General features: G+C 30.7%; 3 protein-coding genes across 3 annotated transcripts; 2 read left to right on the forward strand and 1 right to left on the reverse strand.

Moving 5' to 3' along the window:
• The first annotated feature begins 7,057 nt into the window (after positions 1 to 7,057).
• LOC127242210 (protein IRX15-LIKE) lies at positions 7,058 to 8,554 on the forward strand. Its single transcript, XM_051261666.1, has one exon. The coding sequence runs from the start codon at positions 7,316 to 7,318 to the stop codon at positions 8,243 to 8,245; it is 930 nt and encodes a 309-aa protein (XP_051117623.1). The 5' UTR covers positions 7,058 to 7,315; the 3' UTR covers positions 8,246 to 8,554.
• A 3,098-nt stretch (positions 8,555 to 11,652) lies between these two features.
• On the forward strand, positions 11,653 to 13,768 carry LOC127241923 (cyclin-D3-3-like). The gene is made up of 4 exons (XM_051261196.1): positions 11,653 to 12,397; positions 12,719 to 12,920; positions 13,047 to 13,177; positions 13,273 to 13,768. Exons 1-4 carry the CDS (start codon positions 11,891 to 11,893, stop codon positions 13,492 to 13,494), a joined length of 1,062 nt encoding a protein of 353 aa, XP_051117153.1. The 5' UTR covers positions 11,653 to 11,890; the 3' UTR covers positions 13,495 to 13,768.
• An 8,520-nt stretch (positions 13,769 to 22,288) lies between these two features.
• Positions 22,289 to 25,146, reverse strand: LOC127242318 (probable LRR receptor-like serine/threonine-protein kinase At4g37250). The gene is made up of 2 exons (XM_051261810.1): positions 23,381 to 25,146; positions 22,289 to 23,123 (listed from the first exon to the last, which is right to left on the reverse strand). Exons 1-2 carry the CDS (start codon positions 25,050 to 25,052, stop codon positions 22,429 to 22,431), a joined length of 2,367 nt encoding a protein of 788 aa, XP_051117767.1. The 5' UTR covers positions 25,053 to 25,146; the 3' UTR covers positions 22,289 to 22,428.
• Between the last annotated feature and the right edge of the window lie 62 nt (positions 25,147 to 25,208).

A 25,208-nucleotide genomic window follows, 5' to 3' on the forward strand; every position in this document is an offset into this window, starting at 1 on the left:
AATCCGTTTTGTGAAATCGAATAAATATATTCGATTAACATAATATTATTTGTTAATTAAAATATCTATACATCTTTAATGAGTTATAGTATATTTTCAACAATACGTATTAAATTTTCTTATATTATAAGTTATTTATATTTTTAATGATTTATAATATATTTTTTATAATACATATTAAAGTTTTTATGTTGCCGCGTTAGTTCTAGTATACGCTCCACATGTCATCTAAATTTATTATTATTTTTTTATTGGCATCTAAATTTATTCTCATTTCTTGTTTTAGAAAAAACTTACAACTTTTTTACTTTTTCTTTACCCTAATTTTTTTTTTATTTTTACAATAAACTCATTTACGGTCAAATGAGCGCACATTTGAATGACAAATGTTGTATATACATACATTACAAGATAACTAGCATATTGTAAAAGAAAATATAATATAAAGTATATTGCAAAAGTATAATAATTATACTACCATACCCTACCTTACTCTATTATCACATCTTTTTGCAGTTTTTCAAGTTGTATATGCATCTACTGCTTTGTCCTTAAAAAAAATTATGCTTTATTTCTTAATGAGTATATATACATAATAAAGTATCAAATGCAATAATAATAATATTATTGTTATTATTTATTAAGTTAAATATAATGGTATTAAATCATACAACGTAGTGTAAGTAACTGAGCCTACGGATATACAAGTTTCACTCACAATACCAAAAACCTATCATGGCCCATTCAAGTTCCAACGTATGTAAAATATTTACAAATAACTCCGTTATTTTTTTACCGCAAATAGATTCGTTATCTTTTCACCACCACTATCTTTTCACTACCACTCTTTTTACAATGACCATTGTCTTCCTTACAACATCATTTGTTCGTTCGGCGGTATTTTTCTTTTACTCTATAAAACATTTCCCCGCACAAACAACGCAATCTAACTGTTAGGAGAACACCAGGTAAAAGAGAAAATACGAACAAAAAAAAAAACAATTGAGAACGTACTTCTTCTATTTGTCACATCATGAAACAATCCAGAACGTAATCCTTAGGTATGGTCATACTAGCATACCAGGGCTCTAGTGGTTGTGCATGGTCTCACATCTAAGCAGGAGATTCTCAATTGTCTACCAAACTTTTTCACTAAAATTTGACAATTTCTTTCACCAATTTACGAAGGATGATAAAAACCAATAAACAACAAAAATAACAAAGTGAGACATCAAAATTTTAATGTGAAAACCTTCTTCAACGAAAGGTAAAAATGTTCACTTTGGTAAAAATAACAAAGTGAGACATAAAAAACAACGAGTCCTATCACCCGAACCAAGGTAAAAAAATCCACTATATCAAAATGTTCGTACAATCGAAGATAACCATAACCAAATAAAGGTATCAAATTCCATACCCAAATACAAGAATCAAACTCCAACAACAAGAGATCTCTCAACTACAAACAACTAATTCCAAATTACCAACTAACAAGATTAAAAATCGAATCTAAACAAGTAAATAGTGAGAAATCAACGATACCAAAAGAATATTCAAATGATGATGAGACCATTGATCATAACCAAGTTGAAGAAATCCTCTCTTATTTGTTAATTCGTTCGAGTGTGTGGGTAACAATTATCACTCTCTCAATCTTTTATCTCGAAAATTGACCGCTTTCGTAACTATAAGGGCTATGATAACAATTGGCAAAAAAATGGGCTCTTAATTCTTTTTTCGCCACTCTCCCCATCCTCTATCATCTTAAAAATCAGCCCAAGGCCATATAACGTTCTCGAAAAATCCAATCTCTTGATATCGCCATTGATTATGACATTGATTGTGCATGTGGAGTGGTTGGACTCTACGGGGAGTCTGATGCGTCGCGTCTCTACGGTTGGGCGCTCTTAACGCTCCAACACCGTGCTCAGACAAGCGTAAGCATTACCGGTGAGGGTTGCGTATCAAAAGTTTTAGACGAGTTGAACATGGATAAACTGATCGGAGATAAAGTTATAGGTCACGTTGGTCATTCCACCCCAATGCAACCTTACATCATTGGGTACCATTTAAGAACTATCGGAATTGCATTTGACGATAACTCAATGAAATATCGTGTGCCGAAAATGGAGGCGGTTGGTTCTTTTTTTGGATCTGTCGGTGTTGTATTCGGCGGTAATTTAAAGAATTATCAAGCGTTGAAAACCGAGGCGGAAGAGAATTGAGTGGTTTTTATCACGAACTCAGATACTAAGATTGCTCTTTATTTGATTCTTCACTTGATTTCGAAGTCTAAGGTGCTATTGATAATAATGAGAATACTCTAGGCCTATTATAAACTTAAAAGAGCTTATTCAATGGTGATTTTGATTTCAGGCCATTAGTGATGGAGAAAAGAAATAATAAGCCGTTGTTTTTGCTTCGAACACTTGCGCATTGGACGTAATTGAGGCAAAGTATGAACAATATGTTATTCTGGGTGAAGTTGTTTTGGTGGATGAGGACAGTTAGAATCACTGTATTTGATGTCTCGTAAGGAGAAGAAACGGTGCGCTTACATGCTTATATACTTTGCGAAGCTGAGTTTGAATGTGTTTGAGCGAGTATATGAAGTGCATAGTGAATTTGGTGAAATTTTGGCGATGGAATCATATGTGGATTGTGATTTAGTGATTCTGGTGCCTATTTTAAGAGACACGGTGGCTTTTGCATATGCAAAGAAAGTTGGAGTTCTTTTTGGGTGAATATTGATTAGAGACGTTGATGTTTCGATGAAGTTGTCTCCGCTAAGGGTAGTATTAGAAGACAAACACATTGTGGTTGTGTACAATTCGATCGGAAGAGAGGACAACGACTTCTCAAATTGTGAGACTCTTAAAGGAGGCAGGTGTAAATGAGGTGCACATAAGGATCGCAAGCCCGCGGATCACAGATTTCAATTATTATGGAATGGACATACCAAACTTAGATGAACTGATTTTAAACAAGATGGATGTAGAGAGACAAAGGGAGTTCATAGAGTTGGATTTGCTGGAATTTTTTCCAATCGATGGCTTGATGAAAGTGATGGGGGAGGATTCGATGAACTTCTGCTATACATGCTTTTCGGAGGAGCATCCGGTGTTGCGGATGGCAAAGTGAAGAGAACGGGGGATGGGAATGGAGATACTGCCGTTGGTGAAGAGAGGATAGGTGATTACCGAATGAAAGATGAAGAGTTGGAGATAACAATATTGGTGCTATAAGTGAAGAATCTTATAATTGACTTTAATGTTAATTCTCCTATATGTTTCGTGTTTCTTTTGTATGGTGACTGCTGAAATATATGAAAATGTACTGTAAAATGATAATATATACCGTAGAAGAATATATAAAATATTTTCAAAAAGATGAGTTGATATCATATTTTGATATGTAAAATAAGAGAACACCTTTATTTATTTAGGAGCTCTACCATAAAATAAATAAATAATGAGATCATGAATATGATATTGAAACCACCACATTATAGTCATAATGGGCAAAATATAACCTACAATATTTTGATCACTATTTGTAATATTATGGTCATGTTGTAATATTAATATTCGAATTCAATTTAAATAGATTTGGCATGGATAAGTTGGTTCTCTATTGATTAAGTTTAACTTTCATGTATTTATTTGAACTATGTAGCAAAATTTAATAAAATAAAATCCAATCTCACAAAGTCAAACTCCAAATTGCAAGTTTCATAATCACAACTATATGTTTGAGAATCTGATTTAGTTTAATAAATACATTTGTAAAAAATTTATATCAAGGGATGAAGATAGCTACAAAGTTTGACATCATTGGGTAGTGACATAATTTTGAAGAAGCCATTATTAGTTTTATTCGTTAATTTTGCAAACATCGTATCAATATTTCTCTAATGCTTTATTTGTTTGTTTTGTTGTAGCATTTGAAGATGAATATATTTTGGTTTATAGTTTTTGTTCTATGACAGTATTTCCAAAGAATTCGAGAAGTGCATGCGATATTGGAATTTAAACAAGCATTTGTGATTTGGTATATCCAATACGTGTTATTTGATTTTATAATGTTTAAATTGGTAAATGCAATTCCATGGATGGAAATTGAGATGTAATAAAAAAATTGTTAAATTTAGGTATTATATATATTTGAGCCTTACAGTTTCCGTTTTAGTTATTGAAGGTGTTTATGTTAATTTTACTCAAATGAATGACTTAATTATTTTTCTTCTTTCTTATTTAGGATTTAGTGCAAGCAACAATATAAAAATGGTAAAGTACTTAATTCACATAGTAATGTTGTTTTATGCTAAAATTGGTATTTGATGTTGTTGATATGAATTGGTATTGTTAGCCATTTGTGCTTGCACATATATATGTTGCATAACTTCTTCTTCTTGGTAAATATTTCAGACAAGATTTATAAAATACAAAAAAAAATTAATAAAAATTAAGATGCTACAACTTATGGCAATAATATGACTAGTATATATGTGGTGCGTTTATTTTGAAAGATTGAATTATAATACCTAGATTATTTTTATTGATTAAATAATCATGAGATTAATTAATATGATGTTTACTTTGTTATGTTAAATATAATCTAAGATATACTTTAGTATAAATATTACTTGGATAAAATAATCATACTCATCTAAGTAGGATTAATTATCCTTAATTAGCATATTAGTGTAGCGGATTTTAATCCTTTGTAGTAAACAAAAGGAGAAATATACTCAACTATAACATCATCACATGAAATCAAAATATCACGTCTATGTACTAAATCACGAAAAATTCAATGTCCAGAACTTATATTCATATATAATATATCTATATATATATATATATAAAAACGCTTGCAATTTTTTAATTCCTACCGCAATGATTTCCGCCGGAATTCCACGCAGCAATGAAAATTGTCCCGATCATAGAGGATTTGGAGATGACACGATTATGCACAAACACGACTCTGTATAGTACGGTGGTTCAGTGAAATCTTTAGAACATACATTTTTAGTGAGGTGTCATTGATTAATTTGATCTTAATAAGAACAAGAATTCATACGATTGAATAAAAAACACATCCGTGATTAAACAAAGGATTATTGAATCAAACAAAAGGAAAACGTGGCAGTGGGGATGAAATTGAGAAAAGATTTAGGATTGCAATCAAAATGGGATTTAAAAAGGAGACGATAACGAGATAAGGCTTTTTTCTTGTTCGACGACAGTTCAAGAAGGTGGCAGACAAATGTGGAAGAAATCCCTAAAATTAGTCCTAATTCGACATGTACCTGAACTACTGCCAGTGTAGCGACCGAGAAGGAGTTTGAATAAGATGATGAGGAAGACGAGATAAAACTTTTTTTTGAATGGAGGCTGTTTGGTAAAATGATCGACGAAGGTTGAAGGCAAAGCATAAAAGAAGTAAATGACGGCTCCCTCTGGAGTGGAAGGTTGCAAGAACCTTTTTGCAAATTTTTCAAACTCTCACATTTTAGTTTTGCAAACCAAAAAATAAATATAAAACAAATCAATGGTCAAGTGTTGTATTCCTATTGGTTCGATTGGGAAATTTGATTAGATTGTCGACCGAGGATCCCATCCCGGTTAAGTTTCAAATCATCGGGTGACACTCATGATTTTTCTCGTTGAACATTTTAGGGCATTCGCAATTGAGATCCTACTTTTTCTTTTCACATCATCTTCTATTTTTGTTATATCACATGAGATTTATTTTATTTTATACCTACAATAAAAAAATATATATATATTCAATTTTTTAATTTTTTTTTTAAATTTAAAATTAATCAAATAATAAATTAATATTATTTTTTAATATTGAATTTATTAAAATAAATTTCATATTATTTTGTAGGGTATTACTTTGTTAATATTTAATTTATTAAAAATAATACAAAATTTAAAAATTAATAGAAAAATATATTAATATTAGTATCATTTTGTATAATATAAAATTTTATAAATTATATAAATATTACATAATTTAAATATAATAATATATTCAAAATAAATAACAAAATAATATATATATAATATTTCTATATTATGTGTCTCAACAATATTAAGACACATGACAAAAAAAAATTTGGTGTATTTACTGAATTTTTTTTTTAGAAAAAAATACTATATATTTTAAGAATATAAAATTTTATGTTGTTATGATACCGAAAAAGTTCGCTATGGTATCATGTCATACTGAAAATTTGAAATTTTTGATATTTTTATTATAGAGTATGTATATTATTTCGGTAATTCGATATTTTATTTATCCGTAAATCCGGTATATCAAATTATGATATGGTATTGGGATGATAAAATATCAAATTAAAATTTTGATACGATATACAATATGTCGTATAAATTGTAATATGTTATAACAAATTATTCCTACCAACAACTAAATTCAAGAAATTTAATGTATTCTTTATTTTAAAATTTTTATAGTTATATTTTTTATTATGTTAATTGTATTTTAAATTATTAAAATCAATTTTTTAGTATTTAATTGTATATATTGATTTACAATCGATAAAATATTTTTTTTAAAAACAAAATCATTTCATACATATAATATTAATCAATATTAAAATATAGAATAAAAGTATCTTACTATTTATCTCATTATTTTATCAAATAAAAATATTTAAAATAACACTTTATTACAAAATATTATATCACCTAATCAAATTAATTAATTAATTAATTAATACAATATATTATAATATTATAATTCATAAATATGAATATGCATATTGTCAAGATTGGTAACTCAACCTTAATATGTGTCGTGGATCTGTCACCTTACACCATTAGTTTAGGTCTTATAAAATAAGGACATGTTTGGTTGAGTGGAAATTTAAAATTGAAATTTCGAAAAATTGAAGGAAGAAGAAGCTAAAACGACATTCTGCTTGTAATTAGTTGCAGAGTCGCTGCCACCGTACCACACACTCATCTCCACCGCCGCTCCGCCACCCACCCCGGCCCTCCCCCCTCTGTACCCCAACTCCCGAATAGATCCTCGCCGTCCATCCAAGGCCTGGATCCATCTGGAGTTGCGGTCCCTGGAGCTCCCAACAAGCCCCACGTTTTTCAGGTAGATAAAACATAGAAAGCTTCATGACCCAATTCGATGGAGACTAATCAAGACTAGACGATGAATTCTCACAATCGCATTTTGGTGAGACCTCATCTTTAAAATTGAACCAATTCGTAAATTGAATTTGAAAATTGAAAAATCAATTTGGGGATTAGGGTTTCCTATTTGAACAGAGATGAAGAATAACCTCAGCAATGGAACGAAGCTGATTCTTCTTCACCCCTACATTCAGAAGCAAGGGAGCTCCAATCGTCTATGGCTGCTCGCCGTCGTCTCTTTTCTCACTCTAGCATTCCTTCTCACTCTAATCTACACTCGCGAATCAATCTCCATCTCCAGCTCATCCTCCTCCACCGTCGTCTCCGCGGCCGCCGGAGCAACGGCTCCGCCGTTGCCGGCGGCGGTCTCGAGAGCGTTGATCCACTACGCCTCCATCTCGAACCGCACCGACCGGATGTCGCAGGCGGAGATCAAACAGATCGCCGACGCTCTCCGGCAATGCTCGCGGCGGCCGTGCAACTTCCTCGTCTTCGGCCTGACTCACGAGATGCTCCTCTGGAGATCGATTAACTACAATGGAAGGACCGTCTTCATCGACGAGAACCGCTACTACGCCGCCTACGTGGAGGAGAAGTATCCAGAAATCGAAGCGTACGACGTTCAGTACGCGACGCGGCTGAGCGAGCTGCCGGAGCTGATCGCGGCGGTGAAGGAGCAGGTGCGGAACGAGTGCCGGCCGGTGCAGAATCTTCTCTTCTCCGAGTGCAAATTAGGGCTCAACGATCTCCCCAACCAGCTCTACGAGATCGATTGGGACGTAATCCTCGTCGACGGTCCGCGCGGGTACTGGCCGGAGGCGCCGGGGAGGATGGCGGCGATCTTCACCGCCGGCGTGCTCGCCCGGAGCAAAAGGGGCGGAAACCCTAAGACGCACGTTTTCGTGCACGATTTCAATATGGAAGTGGATCGAATAACGAGCGATGAGTTTTTGTGCAGGGAGAATCTGGTGAAGGCGAAGGGTGCGATGGGTCATTTTGTGCTGGAAAGAATGGACGGCGCCACCGTGAGCTTTTGCCGGAGCAGCCACCCGTCGCCGCCGTCGTAATTGATTTTTACGTATGTATGGGTAAGTCTGTTTCTTAGTACAATAAGGGTTAGAGAGGCGAAGTCATGAAGATTATAAATTAATTTTTTTTTTAATTTTTGTTTTTTTTAAATGTATTTTGTGATTGTTGGTTTTAATTTGTATCTCCTTTTGAGTCGTGGATTTGTAGCATTTTCTTGTGTATCTTGAATCGGCATATAAATGAGATCCATCATATCAAATTTCTTTGTATTATTGTGTGGATTTTACTGTAGATTTTTATTCAAATTTATTTTTCTTTCAAAAGAAAATATTATTCTCTACGTCCAACTAGAAAGTATATATATTTCTATTTTGGGACGTCCAATTACAAAGTAAATATTTTATTAAATATCTCACTTTTTTCCAAAGATACCCTTACTTTACATCATATCATTACTTTTACACAAAAAAACCAATGACAAAAATCTCATTTTACTACTTTTAACTACCACTGCAATTAAAATATTATTATTTCTTAAACACTGCGAAAAAAGTAAATGTTTACTTTGTGTGTGGACGGAGGGAGTATATTAAACAATTATTCTTCTTTTTTTATATTATATACAAATTTATTTTACATTCAAAATATTACATCAACTTCAATTTGTAGCGTATCAAATTACTATTCAAATCCAACTTTTTACTTTTTCAAAAATTCAAACCAAAAAGCTAAAATCCACAAACAAATATACCCTACATGTCCCATAAGTTGCATTTATTGATTTCAATATTTTCGATGTTATAACTGCTTCACTTATTCTTTGGTATATAATAAAACTGAGCAGAACAGAAGAACATGAACAAACAATTATTGCCAATTCATTTCTTTCCCATTCGGTCCTTCAACTCCTTGTTTATTAATTTAGGGTCCATGTTGTAGTCCGATAAAATTATGCAGATTTGGTTAGATATCAAAATAAAAAAAATATATATATTAATATTAAAGTGAATTATATAAAAAAAAATGATAAATTCGTTATTGTTTGTTAAAATATAAATAATAAAATTGTGAATAATTATTTACTATAAATAAATTGTGCATAATTTAACAAAAGAAAAAAAAAAAAAAAAAAAAAAAGCGGACCCAAGTAAAATTTATTTATATCAGTCATAGAGAATAATGTCATGTGAATGGTTGAATTTTATTGAATAATATTTATTTGTTAGTAATACTGCGGATTTGTTTGTTTAGTTTTGATTTATTAATTTTTTTTTTTTATGTAAAATATAAAAAATTGTACGATAATATAAAAAAAGTAATACTCCCTCCGTCCCAGATACCGTGTGACATGGTATCGGGGACGGAAGAAGTAATATTTTATATTGAATGTAATTTTTGCAAAATAATAAAATAAAAAAATATATATTAAAAAAAATAAAAACTGGAAGAACAAATCCAATATTTTTTTTTAGATTTTAGAATAGTGCCACTTACTTTTTTAGCTTTGAAAAATACAACCTTAATATTGATACATTTAAAAATTATATATTTGAAAATTATTTTAAAAGTAAAAGTTTTTAATAAATAAAAATTAAATTGTTTTTTAAGTTGTATACTTATTTTTATTTGTTAGTTAAATTTAATTTTGTTTTATAAAAAAAATTATAGGAATTACATTAATAAATTATTGTTTTTGTAAAAGGAGAAACTTCAAAGCAAACAGATTGGGAGGAATACAAGTTTCTTTAGTATTTTTTTTTTTAATTTAAATTATAATTTTTTATACTCTCTCAATTATGGAATTATATGCTAATTTGATCGAACAAAAATTTAATAAAAATAAATAATAGTAAAAAATATTAAAATATAATGATCATATACTTAAAAAACAAGCATTTTTTTTCTTATGACCATTCAAAAAATAAAATAAATATAAATTTGAATAAAGAAAAATTAAAATTTATATGAAACAAAATAATAATAATAAAAAAAAAAATCATAAACTTTATACATGTTTTTACAATTTTTAGTACTATTCTTTAAATATGTGTATCCAATTATTATTTTTACCATTTAAAAGATTTTAATAGGTTTACAAAATTATTTAAATTAATGTCACGCGAACAAAGGAAAACGGTAGGCGTCCATACCAAAGCTGCCCCTCATTAAAATCCATGATTCAGCTTTTCTGTTTGGTTGTTTCCTCAAAAGCACAAACGACTCTCCTCATTCTCTCCCAAACCCCAAGAGAATGCCAAACACCTCTAAATTTCTCGCCCTTCAAATCCGACCCTTCATTTTCTCTATACAATCAAGATCAAAATCCGTCCGTCCATTTAGTCGCAATCGCTGTTACATTTCCTGCCCTGCTTAAAAAGGCCAAGTTGTACGTAGTCTACGTCGTTTGACGAAATTGCACAAAATACTACGTACTTTTTAAATTGTGTTAAGCTCTCTCGTGATTTTATAAATTTTGCGTCTAATTTTTTCGATGGTTTTTTAACGATATTTGACTTAAATGAGCGTAAATTGTAAATAAATTTTAAAATCTCAATTTTTAAATTATTAAAATTACAAATATATTTATTTTTTTATATTTAGTATAAAAAAACAGTAAAAATAAATTCTTAAAATTTGAGAAAAATAACTGTTTTTTTAGGCTAAATATAAGAAATATAAATATATTTGTAGTTTTAGAGGTTTAGAAATTGAGATTCTAAAATTTATTCACAGTTTGGACGAATTTAGGCAAAAAAAACTGTTAAATAAGAACCGTCGATGGATCAGAACCAGAGTTTATGAAGTTATAAATAAATTTGACGCAATTTTAAAAATATAAAAGACTTGGCGCAAACGAAATAAATAAACAAAAGTTTGCGGTATCCATTTTATTTTTTTATTATTGAATTAAAATTCAAAACATAAAATAAATTTGTGAAGGTCCAAAAAAAAAAAAAAATTTACTATTACCTCTCCGTTTATAAAGTTGATATTTGTGTTTTGCATGTTGATTTTTAACATAAATTATTATATTTAAATGTAATATAAATAAAATAAAAAATAAAAATATTTTTATTATTATCTTATAGTACAAATATAATGATATTTGTAAAAAATATAAAAATATTTTTAATACTAATTATAATAACATAAAAGATAAATATATACTTATTAAATTGATAGAGGACAAAGTATTAATTTTGCAAAATTTAAAAATTAAAAATTTAAAATTTATAAAAGGGCAAATTATAGGGGACTTTTATAGAGCAGAGGGTAGATTGGCAGTGTAAAGCACACAGACAGAGTGTGTATTTATTACAAATGCAGTCAAGAGTTTGTTGCTTTTATATTTTCTTCACATGTTTCTCGCAGGGTGTGTTGTCAATCTATTTATTGTCTCTCATCTCATCAAGACATCATTTTTTTTCTTTACAATCTTAGGATTAGTATTTTGGTCAAAGAATTTAATCCAACAAAATGCCCAATTAATTAATTCATTAGAAACAAGTTTGTGCCTATAAAAACCCTTTTCTTGATTTGCCCTACTGTCAATTCTTTCCTCTCTTCTTCTCACTCTTCTACTCCATACTTTAGAGAGAGAAGAAGAGAAGAGAAGAGAACAGAAGGGATATGATTTATGTTCAGGCAAAGATGCAATCTTTTGAGGATTAGGTTTTAAGGTAATGTTAGAAGAGATTTGGAGATTGTCTTCTACAAAAATGATGATGAGTTCGTATTTCAAAAATCCAATTTTCGATGCACTTTACTGCGACGAGCGTAATTTTGATGAAGTTTTCTGCGATGGGATTGTTTCGGAGGTCCCAAAAATTAGTGATTTTGATGAGATTGGGAAGAGGGATTTGCCCTTAGGGCATGACCTTTTCTGGGAGGATGATGAAGTTGTCTCTTTATTACATATGGAGCAGAAAATTGGGGTTTTGAATTACGACGATTTATTGTATTCGAAAATGGTGAGGGATGAGGGCATCGAATGGATTCTGAAAGGGGTTGAACACTACGGGTTCAAACCATTGACTGGTGTGTTGGCAGTGAACTATCTCGATAGGTTTGTTACCAGCCTTTGTTTTCGGACAGAGAAGCCATGGATGGGACAGTTAGCTTCTGTTGCTTGTCTTTCCATTGCTGCCAAGGTCGAGGAGACTCAAGCCCCTCTTTTGTTAGACATTCAGGTATGTACTATCGTTACATTGTCTTAAAAATCTTCGATTGATGATTTTTGATTTTTGATTTATGCACTCAATCTGTTTGTCGAAATGCCTCTTTGGAATTTTTCAATGTCTTAAAAATCTTCGATTGATTTTAGGAACTTTGGTTCTTGATTTATGCACTCAATCTGTTTGTCGAAATGCCTCTTTGGAAAAATTTTAATGTCTGAAAAAACTTCGATTGATTTTGGGAACTTTGGTTCTTGATTTATGTCCATAATCTGTTTGTTGAAATGCCTATTTGGAGAAATTAATGTTTTAAAATCTTGGATTGATTTTAACTAGGTTGTAGAATCGAAGTACTTTTTCGAAGCCAAGACTGTCCAAAGAATGGAGCTTTTGGTGCTCTCAACTCTCCAATGGCGGATGCACCCTGTCACTCCATTCTCGTTCTTGGATCACATTGTGAGGAGATTCGATCTTATTACAAATCTCGATCGAGAGTTTCCGAGGAGGTGTGAGAGTATCTTTCTCGCAGCCGTCACCGGTACGATAAGTTCGATGCAATTTTGATTGATAATGTTTGATTGTTCAATTAAGACATCAAGATTGTGTAAGAACATAGTAATATTCGAACTGTAATGGCAATTAAAGTCTTTTCCGTACAATGTAGATTGTCCGATCGCGCACCACCGCCCTTCGATCATAGCTGCTGCGACGATGATGTATGTTATTCAGGAGATCGATTCTTGCGATGGGAAGGGGTTTCGGGGTCGAATTATGGATGTCCTTAGAGTGGACGAGGTTTGTTGTCTTCGGTTTCTATTACAACATCGATTTTATATTATAAACACGTAGCGACTCTGACAATGAATTCTTGTCATTAATGACAATTTCAGGGCGAGATCGCTGATTGTCATAAACTCATCGTCGATCTTATCGAGGATCAAACTCGTAAGCAAATTCTTCACAAGCGTAAGCACGCGGGTTCGATCCCGGGCAGCCCGAGTGGCGTGATCGATGCGTTCTTCAGTTCGGACAGCTCAAACGAATCGTGGTCGAACGCGCCGTCCGTCTCGTCTTCGCCGGAGCCGATGGCGAAAAGAGGCCGCGGAGATTAGGATCGACTGCCGCCGGTGCCGCGGCTTAGGAATTTATTTGCTGGTATGGATCGGTCGAATTGGTTCATAAATGCTATGGTTTTTGCAATCTCAAACTGTAATTTTTGAACATCTGATGGATGATCGAAATCCATGTTTAAAATCGACAAACTACTGATTTGAAACCTTCTCGCTGAAAATGGGATTGCAGCAATGATATGTGGTATCATGTTTGAGTAATTTCTTGGTGGATTTTTAACTCTTTTTTATGGTATATTTTGGTTGTGATTTTAAATTAGCCCGTACTCTTTCCGTCCCAATATAATAGTCTTGTTTATCATTTTTGTCCGTTTCAAAACAATAGTTTTATTTCTATAAATAATTATATAACTATAAAATTATTCTTATTTTTTCATTTTTATTACACAATTGTTACTATTTTTTACACTAAGACATTCACAATATATAGTTTATATTCACAATATATAGTTTATTTTTATATATTTTTAATAAAAATATAAATTATTATTTTTTAATAAAATATTATTTAAATAAAAATTCAAATTAATATATCATTTTATATTAATGTTAAACAAGGTCACTTAGGTCTTAGTTTACCTAAAGAGTATACTCTCTCCGTTCAGTTAGAAAGTATACATATTTCTATTTCGGGATGTCCAATTAAAAGGTAATCATTTCATTAAATATCTTTTTTTTTTCACAAATAGTTTTACTTACATCATATCATTACTTTTATCCCAAAAAAATAGGACAAAAATATCATTACACTATTTTTATTTACTATTATAATTAAAATACTATTATTTTTTAAGCTTTGCGTTAAAAGTAAATGTATACTTTTTGCTTGGACGAATGGAGTATTATTTACCCTCAACAATACTTTTTGTACAAGAGTATTATTATTTTTTATTAAATTCTCATTCCGTCTAATATCATTTTTTTTTTATTTCTGTCTGTCTTATTTTTTGTCATTTTTTTACATATTTTAATTATATTTTAAAAAAATTAAATTTAAATTTTTTAAACATTTAACTATATTAATTACTTATTTAATTTTAATTTATAATTATTTTTATTAATATATTTTTTAATATTTATAAATATATATCTCCTTAATTTTCATGTTTACGGTGAACAAAGTAGTGTTATCTTTTCATGAACTTTTCTAAAAAAAAAACTGAGTACCATCAACTTAAGTTTAAATAGTGGGAATTATCTTTAAATTAATACAAAAAGTTCATGGTTCTCTCAATCTTTTCATGGTACTAATTTATTTTTACTACATTTCTCTAAAAAAATTCAGAAATTGCAGATATAATACTCTATCCGTCTATTTTCTAATGTCTTATTTGATATTTACACATATTTTGCAATTAGAGTTTTGGTTATAAAATGACAAATTTGCCTTTAATCTTGTGTATAGCAAATGAAAGAATAAATAAAGTAAGGATTAAAGAGTAAATTTTGTATATAAAAATAGAAAGAGGACAATAATTATTGGACATTCCAAATAAAAAAAATAAAACGTTAGTTTGTGGTCAGGGAGGAATAAATTAATATGTTGGAGTACATTTTATTGTTAAGGTTTTCAATGAAGGGCAGGCTGGCAATGGAATTCTTGTTTATTTTAATTTCTTTGTTTTTTTAATTGATTGATTAATTAAATTAAATTATTATTATTTTTTAATTAAATTATTATTGTTGGATGAAACTGTGGAGAGATGTCTTGGTAGCAGGGAGAAACAGTGGGATTTTAGGTTGTGTTTGCATAGACTTTTGTTGCATTATTTTGACTTTGTGACACCATTCCAAATTATAAGTCACATTTTTTAATAATATTTTTTAGTTTCTAATAATAATAATAATAATAATAATAATAATAATAATAATAGTGTTGTTTTGTGTGCATTAAATTTAAATGACTTGACTAGGTCAGTGGGTTGCCTTCTAAGTCTTACAAATTAGTTGAACATAAATAAAGCCTTTTGGAATTTTAAAATTTTAAAAGGTTTTTTAAAATACTCTCCACCTCCAATAATTAAAGTATTTATTTTTTTATTTTAATCCGTCTCATAATAAAGTATTCATTTTGTTTTAGTAATTGTATTATCTACTTAATATTACAAATATCTTTCCAACTTACAATATATTACACAAATGTCATTATATTATCACACATACCGATAATGTTATTTTAGTCATTTCTACTTTATTTTTACTATATCTTAATATAATACTAATATTTTTAAAATTACGTGCAAAAAACAAATAAATATTTACTTATGGGACGGATGGAGTAGTAAATTTAGGTATTATATATATATATATAATATTTTATAAGAAAAAATTATTATTTATAAATGATATATTTTTTTTAATAAAGTATATTTAATTTGTTTCTTAACAAATTATTCATTTTTTTTCATATTGGTTCATTTTATAATAAAATATTTAATTTTTTTTTAGTAATTGTAACTATCTATTAATATTAAATATACTTTTACAATTTATAATACATTACACACACATCGTAATATTATATCATACAATACGAATAACGTTATTTTGTTATTCTCTTATTTGTAATATATATCAATATTATATTAATATTTAAAAATTAACGTGTAAAATATAATTAAATACTTATTTAATGACAAAAATATATTTATATATAAATGTATCATAACTATAATTTGAATCATATTATTTTTTAATCTTTGTGCTATATATACATTACAAGTAGACGGAAAGAATATTAAAACCTCAAAAAATATAATTGTGTTTGTTTTGTGAAAATAGTTTGAAAATAAATTTCTTTTATGTAAAATATAAAAAAAAATAGAAAAATAATGAATATATGTATTATATTAATATTTTTTGAGAAATACGTGTGATTAAAAAAAAAAAAAAAGATATACCGAGGTTTCATGCTATTAAAAAGATGGGGGTTTTATGTGTCTTTTAGGTTTGATAATGTTTTTTTATAATAAAATATTCTATATTTCAGAATAAAATAGAGGGAATTATATTATAAATAAATAAATAAATATTTAAATAATTAGAACTTAAGTTTTATGTTAGTTTTTGTTTTGAATTAAAATACAAATTGAGATTAAAAAAAATTAAACCTCCAATGTGATATTTTAAGTGAATGTGTGTGTTGGAATTTTATTTTTTATTTTTAATGAAAGTTTATAAATTGTGCAAATTCTTTTTTTTTTTGTGTTTGTGTATATATATATATATTATTGAAGTAATTTATATGATAAAAGATTGTAATTTAAATATATTTTGGTGGCTCAGTTTATTCAGTTAGTATTTTTAGATGAAACAATTTTTTGTGTTGTATAGAAAATTGTGTTAAAAATATAAAATATGTTATTTTAAGTTGAATATTTAACTTTTTTTGTAATAACTTTTTGATTTTCTATAATGAGTATTTGAATATTTTTTTTTTGACTTTTGTAATTTAGTGCATGAATGTGATTTCATCCAATTTATTATTAAGTAGAAATATTTTAATTATGTTTAGATAGAATGTTTTGTGAATTTGAAAACTTTTAAAAATAATAAAGATACAAATATTATATAAAAATATATATTATCTATGTCCGGCTCTAAACGTCTCATTTACTTTTTGCGTATGATCTTTGAATATTAATTATTATATGAAAACGTAATACAAATTAAAGAAAAATGACAAAAATACTTCTATTAGTGTTTTATAATACTATTACAATGACATTCATGCAAAATAGTTATACAAATATAAAAATATTTTTAATACTAAGTACAATAACGCAAAAGTTAAATGAAACTCATATAATCGAAAGGTAAAAGTATATTTTTTTTAAAAAAAGTAATATTAGAAAACAATGAGTTAGTTTGTTTATTTTTTTCATTTGAAGTACTTTTTACTTTAAGTATAAAAATTTGTACTGATTATGTAAAAATTTAATATTAAATATTAACTAATAATAAGTAATTAGAAAATATATTTTATATATTGAGATAAAAAAGTAATTAAGCAAACAAACTCCATATTAAAAAATAAAATAAAATTGTAAAGTAATATGAGCCTTGAATTCAGCGGGGGAATGATTTTATGAGCTCCTGGGAGTAAGCACAGTTAGATGGATCTGAGCCACTCATCATTTGCCGGGTCCACACTATTGATGGAGAAGATCATTCTAGATTTGGGAGTCCATGGAGCTCCCACCAAAGTAGCATCTATTTGATCCGGTTGTCAACTGCACGGACGAAGCACGTGAGACTGACCAATTATTCTGGAATCAATGCCGCCTGTCCTCTCCTCTCTCTTTCGTTGACTATTCACTAACTAAAGTCTAAATGCATCAAAACAAATATAAATATATTAATTATTATATCAACTAAAGTCTAAATGCATCAAAACAAATATATATATATAAATATATATATTAATTATTTGATCAACTAAAGTCTAAATGCAATAAAACAAATTTATATATATTAATTATTTGATTAATTTCTCAAAAAGCATCAAAGAATATATAGTTTTGCTGGTTTTTGATGTGTGTATATCTTTTTTATTTTATTAATATTTTATTTAAAAAATAGTAATAGTTTTTGTCTATTTATAAGAGTTATTTTCACTTTTGATTGTCTATTTGCAAAAATCATTATTTTTTAACTAAATATATACTCCTTTCTTCGTCCTTAACAATCTATCTATTTTTTCATTTTGGTATGTTCATAATAATATATCAATTTTTTTTTAGTAAATGTAGTATCTGCCTAACATTACAAATATCCTTTTAATTTACAATATATTACACAAATGTCATTATATTTATACCATACAATACTAATATGATTAATTTAGTATTTTTATCTTTATTTTTACTTTATCCAAATATAATACTAATATTTCTAAAACTCCATGTAAAAAACAAATCAATATATAGATATGAGAGAGAGAGAGTATTTTACTATACATTATAATTATTTTTAGTAGAATAACATTTATTAGACAGATATTATTTTATTATAAATAAACTTATAAGAGTATAATTATGAGTATAAATGTAATTTAAATAGACATAAATAGTACATCTTCAAACTTATACTCAATTTTCTTTTAAGATTGTTATAATAGTATTTTCCATTTTTTTTTAGTAAAAATGTACGTTGTTTTTTTTTTTCATTATTATTATTATTCTTATTAAAAAAGTAAAAATATAAAAATTATTATTTATTTTTATTAAAATTTGTATTTAAATTTGAGCATAAATTACATGACTAAAATATATATATTTTTTTTTATTTAAAAATATGTTTGATTGTGATATGAAATGAATTTGAAATAAAATATTAATTTGAGTTTTTGTTTAAATAGTATTGTGACGTGATATTCTAAGAGAAATAGTATAATTTTTATTGAAAATTTTATTAAATGTATAAAATTAATTTTGATTTGAAATGTTACAAGATTTAAAATAATTATTTAATTAACTATAAAAAAATATTAATATAATATTTTAAATATAAAAATTTGATAATATTTTTAAATATATACTATATAAATAATAAAACCTAATTCAAATCTTACTAATGAAGACATCCTGACTTCGGATTTGTTTCCTTTATTTATTTATTTATTTATTATTATTTTTTTTTTTTTTGTGGTGGAAACCTTGGAGTCTTTTTTTTAAAAAAATTTAAATTCAAATAAAAAATTCTTCACTTTACAAATATTCAAATAAAAATATACTATTTCCTTATCCCGTAAGAAGAGCACCGGTTGTTTTTTACGTATAGATTTTTGAATATTGATATTATAATAATTTATAATAAAGAAAGACGAAAATACCCTTATTAGTATATTTTTGAATATTGATATTATAATAATTTATAATAAAGAAAGACGAAAATACTCTTATTAGTATAGTATGTTACAAAAAGTGATGATATTTGTATAATAAATTTTAATTATAAAAGGTATTTATTATGTTAGGTAGACAGTACATTTACTAAATTAAAAGATAATTTCTTGTTTTATTATGGAACAGATGGAGTAATATTTTTTTTTACAAAATATAATATCAAAATACTAAAAAAAAAAATCAAATCAATATATCATTTCAAACCAAAGTCAAACAAACCACAAGTAGAACGAGTATCTAATATCTTTATTATAACATTAAATTTAAATATAATATTGCTTTCCGTCATTCAATTTTATTCTTACTTTTATCTTTTTATTATCATCTAAATTTGTTATTATTTTTTTTTTTTAGTAAAAGATATTATTATTATTTTTTTTAATGTATTTTTACCCTAAAAAAATGAAAAACTTTATGTTTACCAATTTTTCTCAAACTCCGTAACAGTCAAATGGACATATTTTTTTAATCACAGGAAGTATAGACAATAATATATACATATATTGGATTTTATGTTTTTAGATAGATTTTTTCCCTCTAAATAGTAAACATTTGAATGAAAACCTACAAACATGCAACCATAATTCTTTGTTATTTTTATTCACGATACTATCTTTATATATATATATATATATATGTAAAATCTCTTATGAAATATTACACCAATAAACTAAAAAAAAAAAAAACCTTATATTTCAATAATGCGAAAAGAATATTAAAAATTAAAATTCATTATGAACCAATTTCAAATAAATATAGAAACTAGTCCATTGCTAATTTACTTACCAAAATCTATCCAATTTGAATTCTAACTATACACTCAATAATGTTAAAATGCACTAAAACCATACTAAAAATTCAAATAAATAAGCAGAAAAAAGTCCTCGTGGTTGAAGAGAAAAACTAACTATGGGTGTGTCTCATTTGTGTTTAAATAATAATTTGATTTGATATAATAATATATAAAATAGTTTTTTTTTTTTTTATATAAAAAAATATGAATAATAACAAGCAACAGTAAAAAAAAATAATAATAATAAAATAAAATCTATATATAACTACTTATTGAGAGCAATATTTTCATGTCATGTCTCGTCACTATCAGCTGAGGGAAAACAGTAAGATTAAATCTGGAGTTTTGGTAAAACAGGTAATAGATTAGTTACTTCAGAAAGAAATTCTGCAGCAGTAAGAAATTCCTACACACTAGCTAGACAAGTACTCTTTCACCTTTCTTTTTTTTCCCATCTAATTAAAATAAAATAAAATAAATAAAAAACTTGTCAATTGCAAGATACACATATAATATATATATATATATGTATATAAAAATTATATGTGGATGTTCTTGGTAATTAAATTGGTGTGATCATGCAATGGATAGCACTATTTTCACAAGTGGACAACACAGCAAGATAGAAATGGGCAAAATAAAAAGAAAGAATGTTGAATGCAAAGAACATCGAAACAAAAACATTTTGACCAATTCAAACAAAATCAAACAAACCTCAGCTAATAGTGATGATTCCTTGCTAAATGCTAATGAACATGCGGTGCTGTATGTGCCACCAGTGTCAATGGTTTTGTTAAAAAAAAAAAAAAAAAACTAATAATAATGTGGGGTGAAAAAAAATTAAAAATTTGAGGTAAAAGACAATGTACCATAAATTTCACCATGAATGTTATATTGAAGTAAATCAACATCCGGCCCCTTATGAAAAATCCTGAAAGGAGCAAATGTAAGAGAAAATATTTTGATGCAATCTTTGAGCAGCTTTATCTTTGGTCGGTCTAATAAGGGATTTGACAGATCATCTGATGAATTTCAATGTACCATGAAAATTTCTACTTGTGTGTTCATATCATACACTGACACAACATTAAATTTCTTAGGCTGAGGTAATATTAGTTTTTGGTACTCAATAATGCGGCTGACCACAATGCATCTGAATTCAGGGGTGGGTACATACATGAATCAGTGAGTTACCTACATTTAAATATGCATATTTGCCTGAAATTATGAAATCTCTGCAATACATTTAAGAAAAAAAGAAATTCATCAATGCTGAGTAGGGCAAACTAATTAAGGAGGAGCAGATGTATTGACAATGGTGAATTGAGTTTTAGCCTACCTTTGATGGGCTGATTGTAATCCCTAATTTTCCGTGCGATTTTTCTATGTAAAAAGAACTTACAGCTGCATTCTGATCCTAAAGAAATCTATAGCACATATGAACTAGTTTCAATTTTTTGTAGTTTTATTGTGCTTGTGATTCACCTAAGATCGATGTAGAATTGGATAAACAAGGATGAAGATAACTCTAATATGCAAGAAAGAAATGAGGAAGTACACAGCCTTCATAGTCAATCAATCTTATGCTTCTTTAAAAGATGATAAGGAAATGTGAATTAAAGGACTAATAGGTAATGCAAAGCTTGAATAAACATGGAAAAATGATTACCGGCATTGGCGGTTTTAGGATATCATATCACATAAGGATGTTAAGGCAATGAGTTCTCTGGTACATATGCTATATGCTTCAAGATGATCAGAAGTTTTTTGTCTTATAAATGAATCCTCAATGAAATTAATCAATTTGATGTTTCTTGATCAAATGTTATTAGATCATAGCATCCAAACTATTTAATTGATGATTGGGATTAACTCAAAGTCAAGAATGCATCAAATTCTTGTGTTCATGAAGCATCAATCATGTTAGATCAGGCTAACAGTTTGAGATGATTACAGCAGTAAACATGATTTTACATCTGCATTTTCACAATATGTCAAATACCCTAATCTAGATCAAATTGGAATTCAATTCCAAATCCAATCCTAATCAACAATCACCAGCTACCAAAGATCTATCTAATCAGAAATTATTATTTCACCAGATGAATTATCAATCAAGTTAAAAACAACAGTCAGTCAATCGATGCACAATTTTTTTTTTTTTTTCTCTCTACAATTTCGATTCTATTCAGCAATCAGACAGACACCATACATAACTTAACAATACGACGTAGAAGAACCTAAAGAAGACGAATACCGTTCGAGCGCGTGTAAAACCTCCTTCATCGACGGTCTCTTCTGCGGCACCGCAGAAACGCAACCAAACCCTAACTTCAACAATCCTAGCAGCGCCTCCTCTCTCCCTTCAATCTCCGCCCGAATCGCCCCGTCCGCCATTCTCAATACCTTCCCCTTCTCCTCCTCCGTACACGGCGAGGCTCCGACGGGCAACCCGTGCCCCATCTCTTCCGACGAGACGATTTTCCCCGTCAACAATTCGAGCAAAACGACGCCGTATGAGAACACATCCCATTTTGGGCTGGGCTTTAGGCTCCGAAGCGACTCCGGCGCGTTGTACGGAGAAAGCCCAATTGAACTTGGGCTTGGGCTCGGATTCGGCCCATTAATAAAATCATGGACCGTTTCTGCTGACGTGTTGGACCGCTTGCTACCGAAATTTCGAGCCGACCCAATAACGGTCTTCGAGCTGTGGTCAGCGCCGACGAGCCGTTCGAGCCCAAAATCGCCAATTTTGGGCTCCATATCGTGGCCCAATAAAACGTTGCTGGGCTTCAAGTTCCCATGCACGTGCTTCTTCTCGTGAATGTACGACAGCCCACGTGCCACGCCCTTAGCTATCTTTAACCGTATCTCGAAGGGTAAATGCGAGGACAGAGAAGACCCGGGCCTTCCTGAAAAACCGAGCGCCCGGAACGGCACACGTTAGCAAGACGAAGCGAAAAGCCGCTTTCCATGCAGAGAAAGAAACAAGAAAAAAATGACATATCCACGCGTCACTATCGTGCGCAGTGGGGCAAGGATAAGAAATTTAACGTTGACCTGCATTGGTTAGATTTTAAGGAGCATTTAAAGTAAGGGATAGTTGCAACTACTCCACCGTTTCTCTAACCCAAGTCCCGGGACCTCCCCGGACCTTCAAATCACTTACTATGGCGGACGGTGGCGAGGCTCCCATTGGGGACGAAATCGTAGATTATGAGCTTCTCGTCAGTTCCCCAGTAGAATCCTAGAATCCGTACGAGGTTTGGGTGCACTAATTTCGCGATTACTCGGACCTGGTTCTCGAAATCTCTGAATCTTTCGACGCCGTTTTCTCCAATCCGCCGGACGGCCAAAACGGCGCCGTCGTGGAGCACAGCTTTGTACATTATGCTCGACCCTGAAGCTCCGAGGATGTAAGCAGATGCTTTTAATAATGTCTCTAATTCGAGCTCGATTTCGCCGTGGAGAGTCACCAAAGATCCATTCTTTTGCTGCCCTCGGAGTTTTTTGGTTTCGCCGTCGGAATCCACAGATTCCGACGAGGTCGTTTCGTCGTCTTCCTCGTTTTCCTCGCCGGAGGCGGCGTGTCGGGGCTTTTTCAGACACGTCCACGTTCTTAGCCAGTTGTATTCTTCCGATGAGGACTCCGAGGCTGCCCAATCGAATTGGTATTCCTTTGGGCTTTCTGATTGCCTTTTTATCGTTCTTCCGATCGTCGGCGCCGGCGACGTCGCCGGGGGAGGTTTTTTCCGTTTCCTTTTTAGTCTGTAAATGTAGACGAAAATCGCGGCCAAGATCAAGATTCCGACGCCATCGCCGATCACAATTCCGGCGATACTTCCGGTGGATAATTTAGGTTTCTGTTTTCCGGCGGGGGCCGGATTAGATTCTATAGTCGTCGGAATGGCGGCGATCGCTGGAGGAGACTCCGACGAATCTTGCGGCGGAGTCCCGACGGCTGCCGGAACTCGACACGGCGTACGCAGCGGCCGGCCGCATAAGTCCGGGTTGCCGGAAAACGCATTGCCGGACTGGTTCATCAAAAGATCGGAATCCGGGATTCGACCCGTCAGATTATTGAAAGAAAGATCTACAGTCGCATTAACAGGGATTCCGGCGGCGAATCCCGGCGGGATTTCGCCGGAAATGCGATTAAACGAGACGTTCAGATAAGAAACACTCCGGCCGCCGAAATCCGGCGGCAGAGAGCCGCCGATCAAATTCGACGACAGATCTAAAACCCGGACGGAATCAAATCCGGCGGGGATCGCACCGGAAAAGTAATTATTCCCCAAATAAACTTCCCTCAAATTCCTGAGGGCCGTCAAATTTCTGGGAACACTTCCGGCGAGCGAATTATCAGAAAGATTAAGAATCCGCAGGCTGCGCAAGTTTCCGACGAGCTCCGGGACGTCGCCGGAGATCAAATTATCAGACAAATCGAGAATCTGCAACTGACCGGCGCCGAAGAGCGACAAAGGGATCGAACCATTGATAGAATTGCCAGACAAATTAAGAACCTGAAGGAACTGAATCGTGCCGAGGATCGCCGGAATTGTGCCGGATAGCCCGCAATTAGGCAAAACCAGGCCGGTAACCCGGAGATCGGCGGCGCCGGCGGCCGGAGCTCCGCAGGTGACTCCGTTCCACGAACATGGCGACTGGTCTTGATAGTTCCATGTCTGTAAAGCGCCGAAAGGGTCAGTGGTGACGCTGAGTTTGAAGGAGATGAGGATGAGCCCATCGGTGGTGAGCCCGGAGGAAGATCGGGCCCGAAATAGAAGCAGGAAGGGAAGGAGGAGGATGGATTTGAGGGGATGACTGGTTTGGGAATTCATGGCGGTTTAGGTTTAGGTTTAGGTTTAGATTTAGAAGAAGAATGAATGATCCCACAGCTCATTTTTTTTTTTTTTTCTAAAGATGGAGAGAGAGAGAGAGGTTTATTTATTTTATGATGCAAGAAAGGAGCATGTGATGTGATTGTCAAGGAAAGT

This window comes from Andrographis paniculata, unplaced genomic scaffold, assembly GCF_009805555.1.
Source record: "Andrographis paniculata isolate CXL003 unplaced genomic scaffold, ASM980555v1 Contig86END, whole genome shotgun sequence".
Classification (NCBI taxonomy): Eukaryota; Viridiplantae; Streptophyta; class Magnoliopsida; order Lamiales; family Acanthaceae; genus Andrographis; species Andrographis paniculata.